At 28.7% G+C, this 24,017-nt stretch overlaps 2 protein-coding genes across 3 annotated transcripts; one reads left to right on the top strand and one right to left on the bottom strand.

Annotated features, from left to right (window-relative positions):
- Positions 1–699: 699 nt before the first annotated feature.
- Positions 700–2,703, top strand: LOC127811768 (uncharacterized). The gene is made up of 3 exons (XM_052351935.1): positions 700–933; positions 1,041–1,121; positions 2,363–2,703. The coding sequence occupies exons 1-3, from the start codon at positions 820–822 to the stop codon at positions 2,381–2,383; spliced, it is 216 nt and encodes a 71-aa protein (XP_052207895.1). The 5' UTR covers positions 700–819; the 3' UTR covers positions 2,384–2,703.
- A 2,644-nt stretch (positions 2,704–5,347) lies between these two features.
- LOC127810964 (uncharacterized) lies at positions 5,348–10,900 on the bottom strand. Of its 2 annotated transcripts, none has more exons than XM_052350609.1 (11): positions 10,218–10,900; positions 9,549–9,685; positions 9,079–9,212; positions 8,770–8,969; positions 7,943–8,224; positions 7,805–7,863; positions 7,425–7,461; positions 7,268–7,339; positions 6,967–7,117; positions 6,270–6,401; positions 5,348–6,059 (listed from the first exon to the last, which is right to left on the bottom strand). In XM_052350609.1, the coding sequence occupies exons 2-11, from the start codon at positions 9,676–9,678 to the stop codon at positions 5,643–5,645; spliced, it is 1,614 nt and encodes a 537-aa protein (XP_052206569.1). In that variant the 5' UTR covers positions 9,679–9,685; positions 10,218–10,900; the 3' UTR covers positions 5,348–5,642. The 2 variants fall into 2 exon arrangements, with proteins under 2 accessions (XP_052206569.1, XP_052206568.1); XM_052350608.1 differs by lacking the exon at positions 10,218–10,900 and adding an exon at positions 9,860–9,949.
- Between the last annotated feature and the right edge of the window lie 13,117 nt (positions 10,901–24,017).

Raw genomic sequence — 24,017 nt, 5'->3', positions numbered from 1 at the left:
GGGTATAAATATCCCTTCCCGGCCCCTCCCTACCCTTTGAGGTGTCTCTCGTGCACAAGTGCCTCATGTTCTAGTCACGACCAAAGGGTATAAATATCCCCTCTGCCCCCACCCTTCAATTTCAAGGGATTTTCTTGACTTTTCACCTTTTAACACTCGCACGACTTTACTTCTCCTAAAAAACTATCTTTCTCCTATAGAACTTATTACATACTTCAACACGATTTTACTTGCATCCAGATTTCACCATGTCATCTTCTAATTTAAGTATCAGAGGGCTTGTGCAGGAGAAATCCTCACATACCTTCTAACTTTGCTTTCAGCTTAAGAGATTATCCTCCTTCAAATAACTAGTTTCTCCTGAACAAGTCTCTTGCATCATGGATCAAGTTTCTCTTGACACTCTCCTAGGCGATCTTATTCTCTGCCAACTTCTTGAGATTTTTCGGATAAATAAATTTTAATTGTTGTATTTAAACAACAACAATTATAAAAACATGATGCATTTATTATTAATTAATAAAATTATTTTAAAATAAAAAATAATATAATTATCTAAAAATAAAATATATTTATTAAAATTTAAAAATTACTATAAGAATAATTAACATTACCTTTTTACTAAATAATTGTAAAATTATATACTATTTAAGAAATATATTTAAAAATTTGAATTTACCATTTAGGGCACAAGGTGTGAGCCTCATCTTGCAAGAAGAATGACAGGGCAGCGCTGCTCTGTGTGATCTCTTCTGCTCGTACATTGCAGTTTGCATCATTCGCACTCTTCAGCGAGAGAACGAACGAAGCAGAGCGAAGATGATGCGAACGAGGTTGGTTTGGTTCACCTTCGGATTCGGATCTTCGGCGGCTGCAATTACTCACTTCATCTTCAAAGATCTCTGGATCGATCGCCAGTCTCTCTCTTCACATGTAACTCAATCTCTCTCCCCAATTCCATCTTCGATGTCATCTTCTAGATATGCGCAAATACGTATATATGTCTGTTCTTAACAATTTTCTTCTTGTTTTATCTGTAGCTGAAGGAGAAGTTTGATGCCCTAGATGCCAGAGTCTCCAATCTCGAACAGGTCGTCAGTTCCAATTCCATGCCGCCTCAGGTAATTTTCGATCTTTGATTTTTTGTGCACTGCATTGCTTGTATTGTCCCCAATTCTTTGATGCTACATTTGGAACGCGGATTTGTATAAGGAAACGAAAATAAAAGAAAAGGAAAGTAAATGTTCGTTTAAGTTTTTGTATGTATATTTCATTTTCTTTTCTCTCAAAAAAAATCCTTGTTCCAAACATGGGGCTAGTGTCTTTGTAGTTGATTCTAGGGGTTTGTTTCCTTCTATGCTTGTTTTAGTTGTTTTGGGTGAAATAGTAACCGAAACGGTTCGAAGAATTCTCTACAATCTTCATTTATGGGTTTTAGTCATCATCAATACTCGTTTTTGAACTACTGGTACATTTTCATATGCATTAGTGTTTTGCAATTAACTTCTAGGTTTGTGCTTCCTGATGTACTTAATCATTGTCAATTTGTTGGTTCTATTGTGTCCTTACCCTAGTATTGGTGATGTAGTGACCGAACATCTGATGAGGATTCTACAAACTTCATTGTGCAATTAATCACCAATAATTGAATTGTCTGCTCCACTTGTAATTTTCCACACCTTTGGAATGTTTGCATTTGTTTTTATGGTTTGTTTCCTCACATGCTTGGCATTTCAGTCTCTTATTTCCCCATCCAATTTCTGCTATAAGGGATTGAACATCCAATAAATTATCTAGCTTAGGGGGAAATATTATAATCATGTCAGGATGCAGTATGTCCGACATACTTCACCAAGATAATGCACTGCTTGAATGGTAATATTTAGCTTGGTTTGTAAGTTAACTTACTGTATTCAAGGCTTATAAATTATCTAGGGGGATGTTGTTATAGAAAGTAAAGATCCATTGTCTAAATAGATATAATAATCTGCATGGGTAATCAGCGAAAGCCATTTCCAAACATGAACATGCAGTTTGATTTTGCTTATTTGCTGTCCCCACTTGATACCATTTCTACAGATTGGTGAGACTTTTGATTTTTGATGGTGATGATGAGAAGATCTGGATATCTTTCTTTTATGAGAGTCCAAGTTAATATTTTTGTCCAATTTATTCTGCAAAACCCCTCATCACAACTGCAGAACTTTTAGTTATTATGGTCAATACCTTTTCATGTTTTCATGATTGTCAAGTCACATTTGATTATAGTAATGCATCCTTAGGCTGTTTTTCTACTCTTAGTTTCGTTCTTCTTTTGATGCTTCAGGATTTCTTCCTTAAGTGGCTTTATATTTTCTTGCAGGACGAAGGAAATTTGGGTTGAAGCACTAATCTTGTGCACTACATTTACGGTTGAAGCATTTTATTTTTCTTAGATCCTGAAGTTCTGCTATGTATCATGTGGATGACCAGAATCTGTTACATTGAGGAATTCAGAATTGTTTCCGGCTTTCCACAGGATCTACCCCTGAGGAGTCATAATAGCTGTGCCATGTAGCTTTTTTTTTTTTTATTTCTTGCAAAGTCTGTAACTTCAAAGATATCACTTCATCTGTACTTATTACAAAAACTTTTGAAGGAAGATTATCTTGTTTTATTACTTGGACTAATTTTTAATAATGCATCATTTCTCCTAACAGATAACCAGGTTTCTCTCATCTGTGTTTGTTTGAGCACACTAAGATGGCTTCATATGTTAAGTAGTTGTGTGACAAACTTGTTCTCAAATGCTCCCAAATTGGTTTCTGAATAACTTCATATCCTGACCTTGAAAGCAAATAGCTAGCAGCTTTATGCTCCTTTCTGGGAGTTGGCCCCCATCACGCATTCAGTGTAAGAGGCTGGTACCGTATTATTGGAAATGTTTGCCCCCGAGGATCTTTAAGGAATTTCCATACCAGGCAGCACCTTCAAAGTTATGAGACACCAATGGGTTAAGAAGCCTCGCTAAATTTAAATAACAACATTGCCGATGCCGAACCACCACCGCCTCCTCCTTTTCCTCCTCCTCCAACGAAACGACTTGCCGCCGCCACCATCCACTCAAGTAACACCATTGTCATTCACCCGAGCACCACCACCTGCACGACATCTCCGATCCTCTCTCTCCCTTTTGATCTCTTATTTTCTCTCACATTTGCAATTGGCACCCACCGTCCTTTGTCACCATCATCGCCACCGTGCATCTCCCTCACCTTCATCACTAGAATTTGAACGCCACTTCATCGTCCACCTCTGCTCTCTCACTCTTGCCATCGCCGTCACCATCGCCAATTGAACCGATTAAACTCCGTCATATTTTTGGCTTGATTTTCTGGTGGATTTGATAAGATTCGGTTATCCATTGTGATGTGCGCTATCCCATCTAACAGGCATGAGGGTAGTTTGGTCTTTTGACAGTTAATAATACCAAGTAATACCTCATTTTCATTTTTACACACAAAAAATAGAATAGTTTATACCTCATTTACTAAACATAGAAAAATACTAAAATCCTATTACTATTTAATCTATGTACCAAACAGTCTGTAAGTGTTTTCTGGAAAAGAATGGCATGTATAGAACCCACAATGTTCATTTTGACAATCCACAGATTTTTGGATGAATTATATGTCTTGATAGGATTGACATAATAGTAGGGTAGTAGTTTTGGGAGATATGAAGAGCCAATGTGATGGATTTGTTCTGCATCCCAACTACTTTAATTGATTGTGAACCCATCCCTCCAGTAATCTAGTTTTTGGCTTTCAGTAGAGATTTGGATTATGATTTATTATGCAAATTATTACCTATAGTGGGTATTTGAATTCTAATTCATTATGCAAATTATATTGGAAGCAATTTCATATCTTACTCTTTTAACAGTAGTTACTAAGAAACTCAAAATAGGCAGCCAAACATGCTTTTTCATAATCTGGTTTTTGGCATGGGTAGGAAACTCGATCAAATCTTTGGGAGAACATTCTGGAAACTTGAAGGGGATGTTTAGGAAGCCTTGAGGAGTCATCTAATGGTTAGAATACCAAAGAGACTCCAGAAAAATTCAAAGATAACTTGTAAAAACTATGAGGATATTATTTGGAAACTTAATTTACTAATTCTTTAGTAACTTTTCTTAAAGTAGCACTTAAAATCTCTATTATGAATTGTAAGGTAATTAGGATATTGTTGTAAGTTTTTAATTAGATTTCTTAAAATTATTATTTAGTATTATAAAAGTTCTCTACTAAGTCTCCCATTCTTAGTTCTTTCCCCATTTCTCCTTCCATTCGCATTTCTTATTAACCAACCCTAAGAAAATAATTATTTTATTAGTTAAACAATAATTATATTTATAATACTGTAATTATTGTTCAGAAATATAATTATCATAATACTATATTTAAATTAATAATATAAAAATATTAAAATAATACAATACTGCGCAATAAAAAATAAAAGCACAATAGTATATAAATGGATGATAAAACCGATTACTGTGTAACATACAGTTCCCTTAAAACAAATTCATTGTCTCACCAAAAGTGTTAAAGGCTAATTGGTGTTTGTTTTGTAGGGTACAACAGTTTACAGACTGAGAAGTTAGCACAAACTTTAGAACCTAATAGGGAACTAGAACAGTAGTTGAACACTATTAACATTAGAAGAGTATGAGAATTTTAAAAAAATAATTTTACTGAGAATTCTCTCAATTTTTTCCAATGGAGGAAGCTCTCTATTTATAGAGGAGAAAGATGAGAAGAGGAAGAAGAAAAAGAAAGAAGAAGAAAAAGAAAAAGAAGGTGGAGGTGACTAATTGAGGGAGAAGCCGAGCAAAGCTATATAATAAAGTAGGTCCCTTTTATATGTATTAATAATTAAAATAGTAACTTGTATAGTATTCTGTATTATTAATTTCAATTAGTTGCCTCACACAATACACGTAGAATACACCCTCATAATTCAACACATAGTGCACATTTTGTATTTTTTTTCTTTTACTTTTATAATAATATAAATAATATATTATAATACACATGCCTGACGCCTCAAACTACTTTTTAATTAATTTTTTATTTACCCATTTATCAATTTGGACATGTGAATACTCAGATATTCCAAATTTTCCAACATTTCCCGCTTCTGTTTCCTATTCCATTTCTCACCTTTGCTTCCTATTCTAGCAATTATGCTCTCAACACCTAACAGAGACATGCATTGATGACTAAAATTGCTATATTGCAGATACGGGACTGCAAATGGGTTATTCCTTTAGCTGTTATAATTGATTTTATATACTTCTGATGGGGAAATCAAAAAGCATGAATTTGTCATTCATTGATAACTATCCTGTCATGCCATTGAGGGGTTTGTCCCCATTTTGGCCTCCTATGGAGTACAAGAAAGAGAGAACTGTATATTCAGTTCAGCTATACAAAACTTGTTGTATCTATAATCATCTCATTTCCTATATGGTGTTTGAATGTTGTAATTCTTCTTTATCTGTCTCCTGTCTTTTTCTTGCTTTGCAAGATTGAATCTTGATCCTTTGCAATGGTTTCCGGAACTCGAGTTTTCCATTTTCTAGCAAATTTATGGGGTATTTAATGGACTAAATTAGGATTTGAATGGTCTGCGGTTGCTTTTGCTACTCCAGCTTCCATCACATTTGCTGTTGTGGAATGAGGTTTCACTGAACCCTCTGAAATATGTTGTTGCTGGTGATGGGCTTCAGCTGTCCATATTAGAACCAAAGGCACCATTATTACTGAGAGAAAAACCATTGCTGCCCACACCATCCGTGTGTTTCTCTTCAATGGTTTGCAGTGTTTGTGAAGTATCTCGGAGAAAGCATCTTTTACTGACTGGCATTCAACCAGATTCTCCATACCCGGATATGCATTTAGGAGATCCTGAATTGAATTTGAGTAAGCCTCCACTGTTTTAAAATCTTTAGTGGAGATGTATATACCTTCACAGGTTCCATTATTTGAATCAGAACAAACAAGCTCCTTCAGTACCTTCAGGCATAAAAAATCAAAAGATTATGCTCATGTACGTCAGCCTTTTTATGCTTGCTTGCAGAATAACTACTTGGGCGTTTGAAACAAGTTTTTATCTTACCATTTTTAATGCATGTGTTCAAACATTTTTAGTTTGCTTCAGTTCTTTTGTATGATACATAATGAGCTCAAAGTTATTTTGTAAGATTGTGCTTTTAATGGGCATACCTGAGGAATGTCGTGGATCTTGATTGTACTGTCTGGACAGTTCTCTGGCTGGTATTGGTACGTCGGTGGTGCTGAGAAAGGATTGCAGACCTGAACAATGCTTGAATATGATACAGATAAGTTCGCATTTACCTGCAAATTTCACAGAAAAAAAATGTAAATTTGATACAGCTAGAATTTGAAAGGATGAGAACTCAATATTGACTAGCAGCATCAGTAAAGGCCAATCCAGGAGGAGGTTCCTTCAAAATCTCAGGTACACATTGTTTGCTGTTTCCATTTAACATCGATATGTTTGAATTTGTTTCTTAAGTTTGTTGTTTCTGCCTGATTTTTACCAACAGTACAAGTTTATTCTTCAATGGAGAAAGGAGGGGTGGAAGGGAAGAGGGGGGGAGGGGGAAGAAACTGCCATTAAATTGAAAGTCTTATTGAGGTCTAAAAACTTTTACTCCTTGATGACATGTTTCTTATTTCAATTATCTAGTTGCATATATTCTTTATTTGTGGAGTCTACATCTAGTAGCAGGGTAGTGGCTCATAAATTATGTGTTTATCAAGTATCAGTTGCTTTACAGCTTAAACAGTGGCCAGGCAAACAATATTACAAAATTGTAGGCAAATGAAAAATATATCTAGTGACTGAAAGCATATGGAACTAGTTTTTTTCTGGGGAAAGAGTTCTCAGTAGATTTACCTCATTCACTAGGTTGTAAATCCCTGCACTAACATCTGATAGGACTGACTTTGCCGAAAGCAGTTCTTCACAGGGGAGAATTGAGCTCAAGCTGCTGTTGTATGGATCTTTTTGGAAGTCTTCAAGAGCAGTGCAGGTGTCTTCCTCAAACCTGAAGTCATTTAATTTTGTTTTCAATTTTAAGTTTAGACTTGTCATTTCTTTTCCTTTTGTTTCTTTTGCATTATTTTTGTGGTAAGCCTACAGATCACTGTGAATTGCCAAAAATAACAGTGGAGAGAAAGGAATGAAGTTGACTTACTTTTCTAAGAAGAAATACAGCCCAAAGAAAAACCAGCACAGAACCGTGAGCAACCAGCAGAGTACAATAAACCTGTATTATTAGAAAAACTATATCAAGACAGAAGTTTCAGAAGTAAGTATCCAACAGTCAAATGTTTTAAGTTTGCTGTGCTTACACATAAAGTGCTCTTCGAAATCTCAGGATTCCAAAAGCTGCAGGACAAGTTTCATTCTCAGTAGAATTACATTTTTGTGTGATAAGCATAATTAAAATTTAGAAAAAGTAACCATGTGGTTGAAATGTTAGAATTCATGTAGCCGACCTCACTAAGTGGCATTAAGGCTTAGGATTATTGTTGTAACCAGTAAATTTTGTATATTTCTTTCTAAGTGCAGAACTAACAGACGCCAAATATATGGAATTTCAACCATTTTGTGTATGGCCTTTCATGTAAGTTTTGACAATATCTATGATTAGAAGCTGGTTTTGGAATTAACTCAATACTGAAAGTTGAAATACGGATGCCAGGGCAGTGCTCTAAAAGTATATACACACCTGACAGGGCAATCACTGCAACCAAGTTGACTGAGATAGTTACTATCGTTATTACATACCTGCAAGAAGAAACAAATAATTATTGTTCTACACATGCTAGCACACACAGAGGGAGGCAAGGAGAGGGGAGGGATTTACACTATCTTCAAATCATAGTCAATTGAATGTCTGTTCTTCTTGGCTTGTCTTTGAATGTCTGCAGCTTCTGAGTTGAGCTTATGGGATGTGGAGTTGAGGAAGCCAACGGCCTTAGTATCTGCGTTAGATACTTCCAGGTTGCTGCCTATGTCTTTCATCGCTCCAGTTGTGTTATATATGGTTTCTGATGCCTCATTCGCCGTATCAATGATAATGTCAACCACGGTTTTTGCTCTTGAATGAAACTTTGCATTCCCCGCAAGAACTAACCCTGTTTGAACCCTGAAAAGATGGCATGGATTGCTGGATGGTTAGAAACTTACAATTGAGTGGTGATGGCACCTAAATGCTTTCACAAACCTTGAAATGTGACTCAAAAGGTAATTTGTTCCGTAACATCTTTATGCAAACTGAATGACTTCACTAAAACTGTGATATATATCCTAGCTTGATCTTACAAGGTCTGCTCTGTACATTTAATGCTTTTTATTTTTTTGGTTTTTGTTTTCTTTTTCTTGAGGATTTCCAAAATGACAATAGTTCTTGCCACATATGCAGTGAAATAAATATGAAATTACTTGTAGGAACGGAACAAGATGTGAAAAGAAAGATAAAAGTAGGTAAACTTGTTGAGAGTGAGGTCTAAGAAAATTTGTTAAAAAGATCATTCTCTTTGTTTGATCACCCATGAAAAATTAAGTACACAATCAATATGCATTTTGCTTTCCTTTTACAAATCTAATTTCTTCCTAAATTGGTGGCTGGAATGGTTTGCTTTTCATTAACTTTCTGGCATTTCATGTTACTGCAGGGGCTGTAAGCCTTACATTGCTATAACTGTAAAGGATGTTCCCAAAATAATTGGCCAGAGACAGCTTTGCTTGTTGCAAGGCTTTCTCTTCCTCAGCTTTCTATCCCTGTTTTTGAAACGGAAAATTGTTGCCAGTAGAAATACTCCATAGACTAATCCACACAAAAGCCACAGCACCCCAATGACATATCCATATTTTCCTGTAAATACAGTTGACTGCACAAAATAGTTGGAAGCAAAATTTAATGTCTCAGAGAGAGTGGAAGCAAAATTTAATGTCTGAGAGAGAGAGAGAGAGAGAGAGAGAGAGAGTTTAAATACTTACACTCCAATAATGTTTATTTGTTATGTCATATCCTCCTCTATATTTCTTGAAGTGATCTAATGGATCCACCCTCACAGTATAATCTTTCTGTTTAATGGGTTCTGAGGCATTTACTGTTTGAAGCAAACTTCTTCCTGGAAAGTCATTAGACCACATATGTCAGTGTGATAATGCTACATTCTTGTTGTTGCAACTCTGCTTTTGTTCTCTAAAAATGAGATCTTAGATTGAGCCCAGAAAAAATAAGAACTGGAATTGCCAGTTCAATCAATTTCCATGCCATAGCCTGAGACTTGATTGAGAAAGTTTCCAAGATGGTCTGAGATTCATAGAATTGAACTAACTTGGTTAGACAGAGGTTGTGTAGTTGCCAGATACATGTCGCACTTGCAGTATGTATCAATTACTCATACTCAGAGGATTTTGTAAATAATCAAAAAGGCTGTTTTATACATCCTTTATATAATTACCTGGTCCAGAGCTTGTGGAAGTGGTTGCTAGTTCTCCTCCTTCAATGTGGTTGAAATTTAAGGCCCAAATGAGCAGTAGCATCAAAGTTAGGGAAGGAGCCAGTTTGTTGATGTGCATGGAGAAGCCCATCTCTAACCTGCCAATGTAAAGTGTATATATAGCAATTGGGATTAGTGACCAAATTAACTTCATGTAATCATATTATAAGCTTTCCCAGCTAACTTCATTAATTACTAGCTAATTGGTAATAAGAACTAACCCAACCCATCAAACAACAAACTAAGAGACAGAGAGAGAGAAAGAACCTAACCCCATTCAAAGAACCAAATCCATTTTGCATGGAAGAGGGGAGAGAATAGTGGTTGATATTTAAGGATCATTCAAAGCTTTTAAAATGCATTAGAATTGCAGAGAAAGAGAATAATATAATATATATATATATATATAATTGATGAGAAACTAAAAGAATTAGTTCAGCCGGGGTGTGAACATGAATTTGGAAAAAATGGTGTCTTTTCTTGAAAGAGAATCAAAGTTGAAAAAGAAAAGCAGCTTGCCTGGGGTGGCCTGACTTTTTGAAAGCTTGAATATTGAAAACTTTGGCAAAGACTAAGCCAAACCAGAAAGGAGAAATCCAAATAACAAAGTAAGAAGCCAAAGAAACTCACCAGAAGCCTCTGATTATTCTCTCCTTTTGTTTTGTTTGGTTCCTTGGATGAACCCAGAAAAAGCCTGTGATTTGATGAATGATCAATCGTTGATACTCTCTGAACAATGAAGCCCTTGGGAGTTTCAAACCCTTCAAATGCTCTACTTATCATGCAAACAAGCACCCTCCCTGTGGTTAGCTAACAGAAGAAACCCATCTGAAACCACCCAACAAACTAACATACACTTCCCTCCCTCCCTCTCTCTCTCTCTCTCTGCTTATATACATATATGTATATGTATAGGGGAGGGGGGGGGGGATTGTGTCTAGAAGGTTAAAAAATTCAAGAACGAATCCTATTTAGAGTCCTCAAAGGCTACGAATGTTGTGAATAAATAGTACGTAATCTAATTAACCAAAAACACTTGCTGCAAACAGAAACTGCATAATCCTAGGACTTCCCAAGTCCTCTTTAACGGTAATATTAATAATCTCCTTCCAACTTATAATAAAGCCCCCATTTTGAATCGCGGATAACCCGTGTCAAAACACTCCATCATACATACATACATATATATATATATATATATAGAGAGAGAGAGAGAGAAGTGGGGGTTTGGTTGGAACCAGCTGATGAATTCCTAGTCATCTGGAACGAATGGAACTAGGAGGAGTTTCCCAGTGGCTGTTTGCTTTATCACCCAGTGGATTAAGTTGCTATATATATATATAAGGAGAGAGAGAGAGAGAGAGAGAGTCAAAAAACAACAGATTAAAGTTGGGTTTTTGGTGGGGGGGGTGGGATGGGATGGGATGAGTCAAGGTTGAGGACTTTGGGAGGCAAAATTGGCCGCCAGATAGAGCTTTTTTCCCACGTCTTTCATAGAATGCATATGCGTGTGAAGACTGCATAACACGCCATTCCTTTAAGGGTATAATAAATATACACGCCATTCTTTAAATAATATATTTTATTTTTAATTATAAATATTTTTATTATTTAACAATAAATATATCATTTTTTGTAATTTTTATTAATTAATAAAAGTGTTCCGTAATTAAAAACAAACAAACTGCATTTATTGAATCTTAATCATTACGACCCTTGTTCTAATTATAACGGTTAACTATTAATTTTAAATATTTTTTATTAATTAATGATAAATATTACTCTAAAATAAATCTAATTGAATTATTTTATTGTTAAAATAAATACACATTTTTTAAAAATAAAATACATTTATTGTTACTTAATAACTCAAATAGCATGAGCATTGATTTACCTAGAAAAAAAATTTAAACTTGTGCATTAAAATATTGTACGTTTACATAAATATGACACATAATATAAAATATTATTTCAAGCATCAAAATTAAATGTCCACCTAATATTTTTTATATAAAAAAGTCTTTTATATGTACAACTTTTAAGTTGGGATTTATTATTTTCTTAATTTCTTTTCAATGAAGGAATATTATTCTTTCCACACTTAGGTTGGTAGACTTTCCAACTTCCATTTTTAATGCACTACAAGAAATTTATTTTTCAAAAGTAAATAATTAAAATTAAACGGAGATAAATATTAATAAGGGCAAATAGTAAAACAAATTAAATCTTTTTTTGAATTTGTAAATTTATCCAAAGGTTTTAATTTTGTTAATTGTATCCCAATTGATTCAATTAAATTTAATTTTATCTAACATTTGAAATCAATTTAAGAGGTATGTGTCATTATTAACGTGACATGCCACCTATTATAAACAGAAATATATAAGCAAAAGCTATATGTATATATATAAAAAAAATAAAAAATAAAATTATATATGTGAGTTCCACTCATATGTGTATAAGTGGATCTCATTTATTTTTTACGATAGATGTTGTGTCACATCAGTATGATACATGCCTTCCAAATTAATTTTAAGTGTTAGATAAAATTACACCTGATTGAGTCAATTGAGATATAATTGTCAAAATTAAAATATTTGAATAAATTTGTAAATTTGCAATAAGATTTGAGTTTTTTTTTCTATTTATCCTATTAATAAATGTCTTTAAATATTTTATTATATATTTCTAAATTATTCAATACCTGTCTTTAATAATAATAATAACCGTGACTAAAAGTACAATTAGAGAAACAAATAAATAAAGCACATAGATAATAAAAGGAAATATATATTTATCTTGTTTTCTCGCATTATTAATTGTTTCTTTAGATATAACTAGTGCATCACCCGTGCAATGCACGGATATTGCAAGAAAAAAAAATAATCTTTAAAACAAAAATTACATAATTCAGAAGTTATAATAAATTAACATCATAATAAAGAAGTATAAAATAAACAAAATAATCATATTACAATCATGATAAATGAACAAACATACAACAAAATTAGTTATTCAATTATTATTAAATATGTATGCCCCTTTTTGTTTGATCTTTTTTTATTTTTTGACATTTTTTATGCTTTTATTATAGTCTTTATACTAACACATATATGTGTCTTTAACAAAAAATTATATCCAACGTCTATAGTATTCGCGACTTGTTAGAGTAAGATTAACGTCTACCATTTTTAACACATTATTTTTATTTTGATGCACGAAACACTAAAAATGTGGCATGTTTTATTCTGAATTCTCAGTAATAAGGTAGTTGATTACTCAGTATAAATGGTGATTTCTTGATTTATTTTATTAATTATTTGATTGAAGATGTTTTTCGTTCGTTATGATTTCAATATTGTGTATGTTATTAAATTATAACTTAATTATTATAAATTCTTGTGCAATATGCTGGAAAAAATAATTTGTGCAGTGAAAAAAAAAAGAATGCAGGTAAGAATGTAGGAACGTTAAATACCCACTATAAATTAGTGGACTAAAAAAAATATACGAATAAATAGAAATGAAAGAACATAAAAAATGAGCAAATACATAAGTGTGAATCAGAAAAAAAAATTAAATAATAAAAGAAAACAAAAAACATGTAAATCAAACAAATTGCCTAGATATAAATCTAGCAACAACAAAAAATATAAAAATAAAAAATTAGCAAACCAAGTTTACCTTGCATAAGAAATTATAACAAAAGCTAACAAATAAAATTTAGTAGCAATTAACAAAACAACCTGAAAAGTTTTATAGGAATAAGTAATAACAAAAAAAAAAACATTTTAATCCGAAATCAATTATATAAACTTTTTTCAGTTATCCTCCTTCTTGATCATCGATTGAATCTTCTTAGTTGCATTAGTCAACAAATCGTCAAGGATAACCCTTTTGGCAAAACATCTTTCATAGTTTTTCAATGTATGTATAACTCACAACCCGACTTTGGTGACGTAGTAACTTCATCATTAGATGAAGAAATATAGAGTATAATGTCATTAATTAATACTTATGTCGTACATATTAGGAACCTCCAAACTTATTTTACAAATATAAATATTAAATTCTGAAAATTGATAAAGTACATTTTCCTCTATAATTTCGGTCTTTTCAATTTTTCAATAAAGAGCAGACTCTTGCTGTTGAGAAATGTGGGTATAACATGTTAGAACATGTTTTAGCACATAGTCATTCTTAACACATTGCAAACTTTAAAACCTTAAATACTATACTAACTTGACTTGCTTCTAGTATACACATGCACTTAGAGATCAAATTAGGGTTAATTACTAACTTTATCACACTAAAAACTTCACTATGTTTACAAATAAAGTTAAAAAATAAAATTATAACATTTAAGCTATATATAAAATTATAACATTTAAAATTATAAAAAATAAATTTAAATTAATTAAGCTATATATAAAATAAAGATAATTTAAATAATCAATTAATTATATAAATAATAATAATCAAATTTTCAAAGTTGATTATCCATATATAACTTCACATATTTCTCCTGTCAATCAATTACCACATTCAAAATAGGTCAATTTTTTAAGAAAGAAACAAAAAAAAATGTTAAAAAATAAAATTATAACATTTAGTTACATATAAAATTATAACATTTAAAATTATAAAACAATAAATTTAAATTAATTAAGCTATATATAAAAAAAGATAATTTAAATAATTAATTAATAATATAAATGATAATAATCAAATTTTCAAAATTGATTATCAATACATGACTTCACATATTCCTCCTAACAATCAATTATCACATTCAAAACATGTCAAATTTTTTAAAATTAACAAAAATAAAGTTAAAAAATAAAATTATAACATTTAAGTTATATATAAAATTATAACATTTAAAATAAAAAAATAAATTTAAATTATATATATAATAAAGATAATTTAAATAATCAATTAATTATATAAATTATAATAATTAAATTTTCAAAATTGATTATCTATACATGATTTCACATCTTGTTCCAGACAATTAATTACCACATCCAAGATAAGTCAAAATTTTTAGAAAATAACAAAAAAAAAATAATAATAATAACTATTAACTGAAAAACTTAACGTTTGGATCACTTCTAAAAAATTAAATTATTACACAAAATCTGTTCACATTAACATGACTTTACATGTTCCTCCCTGTAATCAATCATCATATTCAAGGCAGATCAAGTTTTTAAGAAAGTAAAAAAAAAAAAAAACTATAATATTTAAGCTATATATAAATTTATAACATTTAAAATTATAAAAAAATAAATTTAAATTAATTAAACTATAGATATAAAAAATAAAGATAATTTAAATAATCAATTAATTATATAAATGATAATAATCAAATTTTTAAAATTAATTATCCATATGTCACTTCACATATTTCTCCTGCCAATAATAAAAATATAAAACATAATAAATTTTTCAAAAAAAATATGATAACATATGATAAATATAAATAGCCTATACAAAATATTTTTATTTAAAATTATAAAAAATAAATTTAAATTAATTAAACTATATATATAAAAAATAAAGATAATTTAAATAATCAATTAATTATATAAATGATAATAATCAAATTTTTAAAATTAATTATCCCTATGTGACTTCACATATTTTTCTTATCGATAATAAAAATATAAAACATAATAAATTTTTCAAAAAAAAATATGAAAATATATGATAAATATAAATAGCCTATACAAAATATTAATTTTGTCAAAATAACTTAAACGACTTATTTAAAAAATAAATTTAAATTAATTAATTATATAAATTAAAATAATCAAATTTTCAAAATTGATTATCTATACATGATTTCACATATTTTCCCTGACAATTAATTACCACATTTAAGATAGGTTAAAATTTAAATAAAGTAACAAAAAAATTAAAATTAAAAAATAATAATTAACTGAAAAACTTAATGCTAGGATGACTTTCAAAAAATTAAGTTGTTACACAAAACTTGTTCACATTGGCAAACCAGAAATACGATTAAAATTAATTGATTGAAAATCGAAAACTCGGTTAAACTAATTAAATAAATGATAATAATCAATTAAGTTATATATAAAATTATAACATCTAAAATTAAAAAAAATAAATTAAATTAATTAAACTATATATAAAATAAAGATAATTTAAATAATCAATAAATTATATAAATAATAATAATCAAATTTTCAAAATTGATTATCCATACATGATTTTACATATTTCTCATAGAAAACTTAAAGTTAAAAAATAACTATTAATTGGAAATTTTAATGCTGAGACGACTTCTAAAAAATTAAACTGTTACACAAAATTCCTTTATATTGACAAACCAGAAACACGATTAAAACTAATTGGTTGAAAATAAGAAAATATGGTTAAATTAATTAAATAAATGATAATAATTTATTAAGTTATATATAAAATTATAATAAAATAAATTTAAATTAATTAAAAAAATATAAAATAAAGATAATTTAAATAATTAATTAATTATATAAATGATAATAATCAAATTTTTGAAATTGATTATCCATACATGATTTCATATATTTTTCCTTGCAATCAATTACCACATTCAAGACAAGACTGGTCAAATTTTTAAGAAAACAACCAAAAAAAAAGTTAAAAATAAAATTATAACATTTAAAATTATAAAAAATAAATTTAAATTAATTGAACTATATATAAAATAAAGATAATTTAAATGATCAATTAATTATATAAATGACAATAATAAAATTTTTGAAATTGATTATCCATATATGACTTTACATATTCCTCCCATCAATCAATTATGACATTTAAGATAGGTCAAAATTTTAAGAAAGCAACAAAAAAAAAGTCAAAATAAAATTATAATATTTAAGTTATATATAAAATTATAACATTTAAATTATAAAAATTAAATATAAATTAATTAAACTATATAAAAAAATAAAAATAATTTAAATAATCAATTAATTATATAAATGATAATACTCAAATTTTCAAAATTAATTATCCATAATGACTATACATATTTTTGCTGTCAATAATAAAAATATAAAATATAATAAATTTTTCAAAAAAATATAACAAAATATTATAAATATAAATAGCATATACAAAATATTAATTTTGTCAAAATAACTTAAATGACTTATTTAAAATAATTTAATTTTGCCTAAATAACTAATTTAACATAACCTACTAACTAATTATTTTTCAAAATTAAGTAATAACATAAATATATATAAGATTTGTACTTTTTTTTGCATGGTTTTGAAACTAATTAAGGGTTTTAGAGTTTTGAGTGGTGGCTTTATTGAGAGAGAATGAGAAATAAATTATGGGAAATAAAATAAAAAAATAAATTTATTTTTTTAAAAAATTACTTGGTAATCGATATTCAATGGTATTACTTGATATCTCAAGATTTATCTCGATTTAAAAAAGTTTCATTTTTCTGTAATTTATTTTAATTAAAATTTTATGTTAATATTTAAGAATTAATAATATAGATTAATTCTTGTCTTTTCATATACCATGCTTACACATTCTCCAAGCACTTTACAGCTAAAAAAAAATTATCTACTGATTCCAAGAATTACATGTTTCCCACAAATTTAGACTTAATTAATGATCAACAAAAATTCTATTTTGGGTAAGAAAAAAATAAACAAAACATAATAAAATATCAAAATAGAAACTGAAAATGGGCGGAAAAAAAGATTTGGCAGCTATTTTGTTATAATATATATATATAGATATATATTTTATGTTAATATTTAAGAATTAATAATATAGATTAATTCTTGTCTATTCATATACCATGTTTACACATTCTCCAAGCACTTTACTGTTAAAAAAAATTATCTACAGATTCCAAGAATTACATGTTTTTCATAAATTTGGACTTAATTAATGATCTACAAAAATTCTATTTTGGGTAAGAAATAAAATAAATAAAACATAATAAAATATCAAAATAGAAACTGAAAATGGGCGGGAAAATGATTTGACGGCTATTTTGTTATAATATATATATAGATTTATCATTATTATGACATATGATATTATATTTAAAGATATTTGTTGATTTTAATTTCTAATAATTACATTTAATTGTGATAATTGTGATTTTTAATTCAAATTTAACTATATATATTTTATAAATATTTTTTAATATACGTATATAGATGAGTATTAGGTTTATAAATCGTAGTGATATTTTTTTTTTTTGTCTGTGATTTTTTTAATTTAAATTTTTTATATAAAATTTTTATTTTTATTTACGTGTTTGATAATTTATTTTCGATCCTAAATTCATACATTAACTCAAATATTTTTTTCAATTTAAATATTTTAATTTGATTCTCCACCATTCTCTTTGGTAAAAGCCAAAGTAAAAACAAAATTAAACTAAATAAAAATAAAAATTGAATCTTCAGCTAAAAGACATTCAAACATAGACTCTGAAACTCTGCACAAATTCAGCTTCTTGACAATCAATTTGACTGTTTTCTTCTAAGATTTGGATAAAGTCCACCGCAGACGGTTGAGAATTTGAGTTATCATAAGTTTGACACATTTTTTGTGTGCAATGATCGATAATTTGCATATATTCATAAAATTAGAGTTTGAGTTTTATCCCACTATTCAAGTGGCTATTCGTTTAATATAGGGTGTAATGATAGTAAGTTTTTACCCACCACTTAAAAGTGATTATTCCTTAATCAAGATATGGGGTGGAAAAACTAATATATGGGATATATCTCGAATTTCTATCATTTTCAATATGTTTATTAAGTTATTTGACCATTCTTAAAAAAATTATTAATAATCTCTTATCTTAATTTTTTAAAACATGCATATCTCTCATTCCTTCAAGATAAACATATCTTAGACCCTATATATAAGAAAAAAATAACGTCTGTGTCCTCTAATGCATTCCAAAGAATTTAACAAATAGTTTGATAAAAATCTTAGAATACTTCTCAACTTTATCTTGCTCATTCCATATCTTGGTCGGAAAACCATTTCAATCTTATATACTCCCTTACAGTGGCAGATCTAGGCAAGGACTGACACGGGCTTCAGCCCCAATCAAAACATTATATATATAAATATATATTTATATACACACATAGCCCCTCAAATTGAAGCTCCAGCCCTTCCTTTGGATCCCCCTAGATCCTCCTCTGCTCTTTTATCTTGCTTATTTTAACAAACGTTACTTTAATACAACGTGTGAAGGCTATAAATTTTCAGGAGAGTGGAACACTCTAACACGAAAATTATATGTTGATCGAAAGCCCCTCGTGTTTTCTACATTAAAGAAAAATATTTTTCAAAAAAACCTAATATAATATATAATTGCGGTCAAAAGCCTAATTATATATGATTAGTAAATTTGAATTTGATTGTTACGTAAGCCCTCACACAATCCATAAGGAATTTTCTTCCCACTTTATACGACTTATCGTACGGCTGCTTTAGTTTGTATTCAACTCATGGGAAATCAAAAATAAAATAAAAAAACGTTCAAATAAAGTATAACTAGAATACTAAAGTATGTCTTAATTTTTAGATTTAAATCTGATACCATAATTTAACCTACCAACCCCCTCCGATATAGAACCCTAAGTTGGTAGTTGTTGTAGATATATTCGTTCTTTTTGGCAGTATTTTTAGAAGGTAATTAGGTATATTGGGGATATTTCAAGGTTGTGAAATTTTATATATTGTATGCCTTCAATTTCCTTTATAGTGAAACCGTATTCGTTTATTATTTTCTTGGCATTGTTTTTAATGATATAGAGTTACGGGCTAATGATATTTGGTAGTTTAGGTGAGTTGATATCTCGATTTTAACTTTCATTACTCATTTACTAAATTCTGAATTATATAATTTTAATTACCAAAAAAAGAAAAAGAAATACTATTTCTTACTAGTTTGTAGAATGATTTGGATAAATGGTTTTAAAATAATAATATAATTATTATATTAAGATATTAAAAATTAATGAATTAACTCTTTCACGTAATCTAGGCAAAGTTTAACCATATAATAAGTGACGTCTTATAACAGTTACAATAAACACAAAATACTTCTACAAACCCATCACATAGCGTGACAAGCAAAATGTTGTATCGACCACATATGACGCCCAAGGTCATATGTGACGGTCACAACCTCATAAGAATATAACTAGAAAATGTTTTTCGTATGCTATCAATGAGATTCAAACTTGTATCAAACAACCACAAAATTGTGACAAATACCAACTTGGACAAGCCCAGGAGGCTATGTAACTGAAAACTTGTTGGTGGGCAAAAGGCCCAATAAAATTATGGAATGGCCCAAGACAAATGGGCATGTAAAGGGCTTTAAACATCTATGTAACTTGGAAGAATTACTAAAACTGAAACTGTTCATCAAGAAGCTGGGTTTTAATTATTTTATAATAATTAATGGGAACAAGAATGAAAGGGAACACTGTTAGCCAAATACATATTTTAGTCTTTGTACTTGAACATTTTTTTTATTTATACACTCAACCTTTTGTTATTTCAATTTCACATTTGAATTATATAATTTTGAGTCTATTACACATTTTGACAAATTTGTTAAGAACAATAAATTAAGTATAGTTTAGAGATATAATTAAAATAATAAAAAATTTAGAAGTACAATTGACTCGAAATTGTATAAGTCAAAAGTATAATTGAAACAATAAAAATTCAAGTATCTAAATAAAAAAACGTGCAAATACAAGAGATAAAATATACATTTTGTCCAATACCATTAAAAAAAGAAATAATAAAATTTGACGACAAATGGTAAGTTAATATTACTCTTTTAAAATGGGAAGATCTCGAGTTTGAGCTTGTTGAGATTGTCTTAAATTAACTTTAAATGACTCGACTCAAAGTATGGTACAAATAAAATTTATATATCAAACCTATAACTCCTTTTTAAGTGTAGGATTTTTAACATTTTTAATTTTTTTTTTTTTTTATCATGGGTAGAGTCATATAATGCTATGGTGTATGCTTTTGCAGATAACATAGTGTTGGTGGATGAAATAAAAGAAGGAGTAAACACTAAACTTGAGTTGTAAAAAAATAATTTAGAATATAAGAGATTTAAATTAAGTAGAAGAAAAACAGAATTATGAAATATAAATTTAGTAAGAATGCAAGTGTAGAAGATGTTATAATAAAATTGAAAGACTAAATCTTAGAAAGAAAATACCATTTTCGATATTTAGGATCAGTGGTTCAAAAAAATAGAGAAATTCACGAGGATGTCAAGCATTGAATTAAGGTAGGTTGGCTAAAATGAAAAAATGCATCGAGGATGTTATGTGATGGTAAAATCTTATTAAAACTGAAAGGAAAATTCTATAGAATAGCTATAAGACCAGTTTTGTTATATGGCTCAGAATGTTAAACAATCAAATACCATCATAAGGAAAAAACGAGTATAGTGGAGATGATGATGCTAAGATGGATGTGCAGCCATATAAGAAAAGATATAATTAGGAATGAAGTTATTCATAATAAGGTAAGAATAGTATCAATCAAAGAAAAGATGAGAGAGACTAGACTAAGATAGTCTAGTCATGTGAGAAGAAAACCAAGAGATACTCCTATGAAGAGAGTTGATGAAATTGAACAATTAATCCAAAAAAAAGGTAAAGGTAGAGGCAGACCTAAGAAGATTTTGAGAGAGACATTAAAATTTGATATGAAATATATAAACCTAAATAAAGATATGACAAAAGACAAAAATACATGAAAGTCTATAATTCATATAACCAACCCCATATAATAAGATAAAACCTAGATATATTGTTGTTGTTGTATGGATAGAGTCATACAAGCGATTATCAAATTATAATCTTAAAACAATACCTAATCAATTGTATTAAAACAATACCCATCTAATATAGCTATAGAAGTAGCTTATCTCCGAGAACTAACTTTTAAAACAATTTTATTACTACATCGAAACTCATTTTATTTAAAATTTGGTCTAAAAAATTAAAATTTAAATAATTATTATCAAACATCGTCTAATAAATTTTTACTTATAATTTTTTATTTTTTTACGAATCACCCCTCTAATTTATAATTAAAACGAGAAATTTTGTGTATTAATTATTTTTTTTTATGACAAATGATGCTAAGATCCGTGGTCGGTTGCCACTTGCTAGCATTGCTTCATTAATTAATCTTATATATGCTTAGTGTATTAGACTTGAAGGTTAATTAATCAATGTTGACAAGTTAATTAATCAATATTGCTCCATTAATGTATTTTATTTTTAAATAATATATAAACATTACATTTTATATATTATTTTATTTTGTTTTGTTTTCAACGTTCAAATAATTCTATTAATCAATTAAATAATTCAAAACATAATAAATTTATCATCAATCAATAAAATTAGTTAAATATTAAAAATAAAATATAATAAATACATATTACCTAAAAATAAGATGCGTGTATTAGTACTTAACAATTGTATTCAAAACAACGGTGTTACTTGGACATTCAAAAGTTACACTCTTTTGAGTGTCTTTAAGTAACATTTTCAATACAAAAATATTATATTTATAAATAAATTTAATAAATAATCTTCATAAATTAATTCATAATAGTTCTACCCTAAATTAGCAATAGTTCAACTCAAAATTAATAATTAAACTCTTTATAAATTTGGGTAGAACAATCATTAATTCTAAATAAAATTATTAAAAATTTTGTATATATTAAATTTATTTGTGGGTAGATCACATCTTTGCATGCACATGCTAAATATTAATTGTGAAGAAATGGGTGCCTTGGATCAACAAAGGCATGGAAATTTGAGAATGAGAACACATCTCTAGATTCTTTGTTAATTTTTCTCTTTTCTATATGCAAGTGTGTTGGCAATAATATTAAATTAATTTGCAAACCCAACACATTCCTCGATTCTTCTATTTGTTGTCACTTAGCTGGTAATCTAATTTCTTGATTACATTTGAAGGTTCTATAATCTATAGGATCATAATAGACCAGTTTTATATACATAATAGTAGTTATTTAGTTAGTAATTTTATCGCTCAAATATAGTAATAAATTTATTGATTAGAAATGTAATTGTCAAATTATTTACACTTTGAAAAAAAAAATAATAATTAGAGAACGTAAGAAAATCTCTACACAAACATTCCAATGTTTAAGTTAAAAAATACTTGAAATCGTATTAAAATTAATATTAAAAATATATATTTTTGAAGCAAGAGCTTATCTATTTATAAGAAAGCGTAACATTTTCTCAAATTAACTAGAATTAAAACTATTTTAGATAATATTTACCTTAATATTCTGAAATCTACTAAAATTAAGATTTTTATAAATAATATTTATCTTAATATTATAAAATTTACTAAAATTGAAATTTTTATGAATAATCTCTAGTATTTTCATAAAACTCATAAAAATTTTCAAATATTGAAATTATCCCTTTTTTTTTTCCTGATCTTCATTACACTCTTATCAATTGTTTAATATGAGATATGGATTCTTCGATGTACCACCAATGAATTTGGTGTCACCAAGCAAATTGCATGGTCTTAAGACTTGCAAAAGCATTTACTATTAATTTGGAATCAATTATTTGACATGCATATATATATATATATATGTCGTAATATTGAAGAACCAAAGTTTGAAGTCTTTGTAAGAATTATTCAAGGAGTGAACTTCAAGTTCGTGAGGGGGAAAGAAGGGAAGGGAACAAACATGCCCTTATTAATGTTTGCATAGCAATAGCATTCACACAAAAATTGACTCCAAACCACATAGTTGTGAATAACTCAACAATAATCTCACAAACTTGCACCAAAATGACGTTTTTTTTAATTTCTTATTTTCTAAAATAATAATGCTATTTATATAGAAAACGAGTTCCCCAAGTACTAGTCAGTTACAATATTTGGGTCCCAAGCTAAGCCTAATATTAGGGTGATCGTTCATTTTATGTAAGACTAATAATATGAATTTAGATAAAATTATTATAAATTTATATATATATATATATACACAATATCAAACATGAAGACTATACTATCTTTAAACATTAACCATACATGTTAAAAATTAATTTTTAATTTAATAAGACGAGTTGACATTCCTTTAATGAGCAAAATCCTATTAAAATGTATAAAAAAAAAACACTAAAAATTAATTTGAGAAACCCAGCCACAGGCTTTGCCTTTGACACGCTTCCGTTAGACGTGGCGTCAAGACCACGTTTACGGTCACCATGCACGTGGCGCCCCCTTCCATTCGGGAACTCCAGTTATTAACTGATATTAATTACTGTAAACTTAAGGTTTTCCAGCTCAGCATTGCCGTCAGGC

The sequence above is a fragment of the Diospyros lotus genome, chromosome 10 (genome assembly GCF_014633365.1).
Source record: "Diospyros lotus cultivar Yz01 chromosome 10, ASM1463336v1, whole genome shotgun sequence".
NCBI lineage: Eukaryota > Viridiplantae > Streptophyta > Magnoliopsida > Ericales > Ebenaceae > Diospyros > Diospyros lotus.
Note: the sequence above shows the minus strand (reverse complement) of the source record. Positions and strands in the feature narration are given on the sequence as shown.